Source organism: Pteropus vampyrus, unplaced genomic scaffold, assembly GCF_000151845.1.
Source record: "Pteropus vampyrus isolate Shadow unplaced genomic scaffold, Pvam_2.0 Scaffold1847, whole genome shotgun sequence".
Lineage (NCBI taxonomy): Eukaryota > Metazoa > Chordata > Mammalia > Chiroptera > Pteropodidae > Pteropus > Pteropus vampyrus.
In genome coordinates, this window is record NW_011890628.1 from 4,961 (window position 1) to 7,229 (window position 2,269).

The 2,269-nt window shown below is 41.3% G+C and overlaps 1 protein-coding gene across 3 annotated transcripts in view; it reads right to left on the reverse strand.

Annotated features, from left to right (window-relative positions):
- Positions 1-2,269, reverse strand: part of LOC105310284 (lon protease homolog 2, peroxisomal-like) — a 12,791-nt gene that overhangs the window by 4,918 nt on the left and 5,604 nt on the right. For 2 of the 3 annotated variants that reach the window (XM_023526654.1, XM_023526655.1), the window contains exons 4-5: positions 1,714-1,845; positions 428-550 (exon numbers count right to left, since the gene is read on the reverse strand). In XM_023526654.1, the coding sequence (XP_023382422.1) occupies positions 428-550; positions 1,714-1,845 (255 nt within the window). The remainder of the gene's footprint in view (positions 1-427; positions 551-1,713; positions 1,846-2,269) is intronic. The other variant, XM_011386472.2, reaches the window with a different exon arrangement.

The following is a 2,269-nucleotide window of genomic DNA, read 5'->3' on the forward strand; positions in this document are numbered from 1 at the left end:
GGAAACAATTTTGTAGTATGTTAGTATTAAGTCTCCTTAAAAAGTTATACTCAAAGACACTCGTGGCAGTTATTTGCTGATTTTTAAAATACAGAAAACACTGGAAACAACACACAGTGTTTGGCAAACAGAGAAATGGCCTGGCCAGTGATCTCTTTTGATGATTACTGAAACAAGGCCAGAGGATGAGAAAATGTTTACATGCTTAGGAAAAAAAAAAAGATCCAGGACCAAAGGGAGACAGGGCAAAATTCAAAATCCGATCGGTAACCTGAGAGGTAAGAGACAATGAACAATTTTTGTTCTTTGTTCCTTTCTTTATTCCATTTTTTTCTTCAAAAAAAGAAAAAAAAGAAAAGAAAAACTGCATGTCACATCGCTAAACACAACTGGGACCCTGAACAAATAGGTTAGAAGAAATACTTACCCGCTTCTCGTCATCTTGCTTGTGTTTTCTGGTTTTCTGAAGCAATTTCAGGCCCTCGATTTGCCTGACGAGCAGTGGTATGGTCATCTTGAACCGTTCCTCCAGACTCACGGCGTCGAGAATCTACGGAAACGAGCCAGTCAGCAGCCTCTCTCTCTCAGAAGCACACGCCCCAAAATCAAGACAGCGAGAGTCATAAATCGTTAAGTGAGCAGACGACCCCCTCGGTATTCACAGCTACACTAACGGCTAACACGCCCAATCAGGTATAGTAAATAAGTGAGGTTGCCTGACATGGAGAGCAGAGTCCTAGAAAAGCCAAGAAAAAAACGTACCTTGAGTTTTCATTTAAAAATGAAGCCATGTGTATCGTCCCAAGAGCAAAAACGAAATACATTTTATGTCAACTCTCTGTTGACGTAAGAGAATTCTTCTCTTAAGGCCCAAAATGTGTCTATATATTAGGCCTAAACAAATCCTAGGTTTAAAATATCAAAGTTTACATACACACTAGAAGCACTTTTAAGCCCACCACCAGCATGTCCGAGTCGCCGATGTGCCCCGTCCCCTCGTGTGACAGGCCGTTGGTGCCCACCGCCAAGATGCTCTGGCACCTGCTCCTGCCAGGCCAACTGGATTCTTGTTTATACACGACCCATCTGTATCAGCTGCACTTGCTATTGTAACCGCTGGATTTAAGTGTTAAATAAACTGATACAGTAAGGAGGGTTGTTTCAATGAAAACTAATGTAAATCTTCTAGGAAGATTCAAAAAAGCAGAGGGCTTAACAGTGCTAGAAAAATAAGCGTGTGAGAACTTTTATGGTTTGGGGGGAATATGCAAATCTAAGGTTTTGCACTTGGATTGTTTTTCAAGTGTCTTTAAAACTCCTTTCACTTTAAACTGAAAATCACAGATAATGCATCACAGGTGTGGTTTACATAAGACACACCGGGAATTCTAATAAAGTGGCCAGTATGCACGGGAAAGGTCACAGCTCCACGTGTTTGAAAAAGTGTGACAAAATATATGTAGATGTTTAGGTTAAATTAAATATCTACCTTTTCAAAATTATTCTCTGCTTTAACTTCTTCCGTAAATTGACAAACTACTGGTACTGATCATGTGAATAAAGTATACAAAAATGTAAAGGCGCCCCCTTCAAAAGTCACCTTGAGTGTCAAAGCAGTGGAGCTACGTGGGGGGTCTCCAGTGCCTCTTACCTGACCCCCCAAATGTACTCACGATCTAGGCCGCTGGGGTGGGGGTTGGGGGTGGGCTGTACCTGCAGCTTCTCCTTGTCGCTCGTGCGGATGATGGCTGTCAGGATGTCCGGCAGAGCCTCCCTTGGGAGGCTGTCTAAGAGGCGTCTCAGCTTAGCGACTGCCGGGACGGACATGTCCAACATGTCCACCAGCTATAAGGGACAAACAGACTTTTCTGAGATCTGGCATTGTTTCGCACTTAACAAGTCAGACTGTCATACAGGTTCAGTGTCTGCGCCCCAAAGTCTGTTTCTGAAAGATCACTGACTATAACAGTCCAGACATTTTACACGCCTCAAATGAAGGGAGAAGTATTTTCAAAATGTCAATTAGAGTGAAAAGCAAAAATGGCTCAAAAACATAATACTAATGTTTATAAAAGGCTTTGTAAATTTGTGACTTTATTTTCATTTTGAAAAAATATTAAAAAAGTCGCAAAAGTACAATAAACTCCTATTAGCTTTCCCCTGAATTCACCAATTTTTAACGTTTTGCCACATTTGCTCTCTTTCTACACACGCACACGACACACACAACACACATACACACAACATACATACTATTATTGCTGAATAT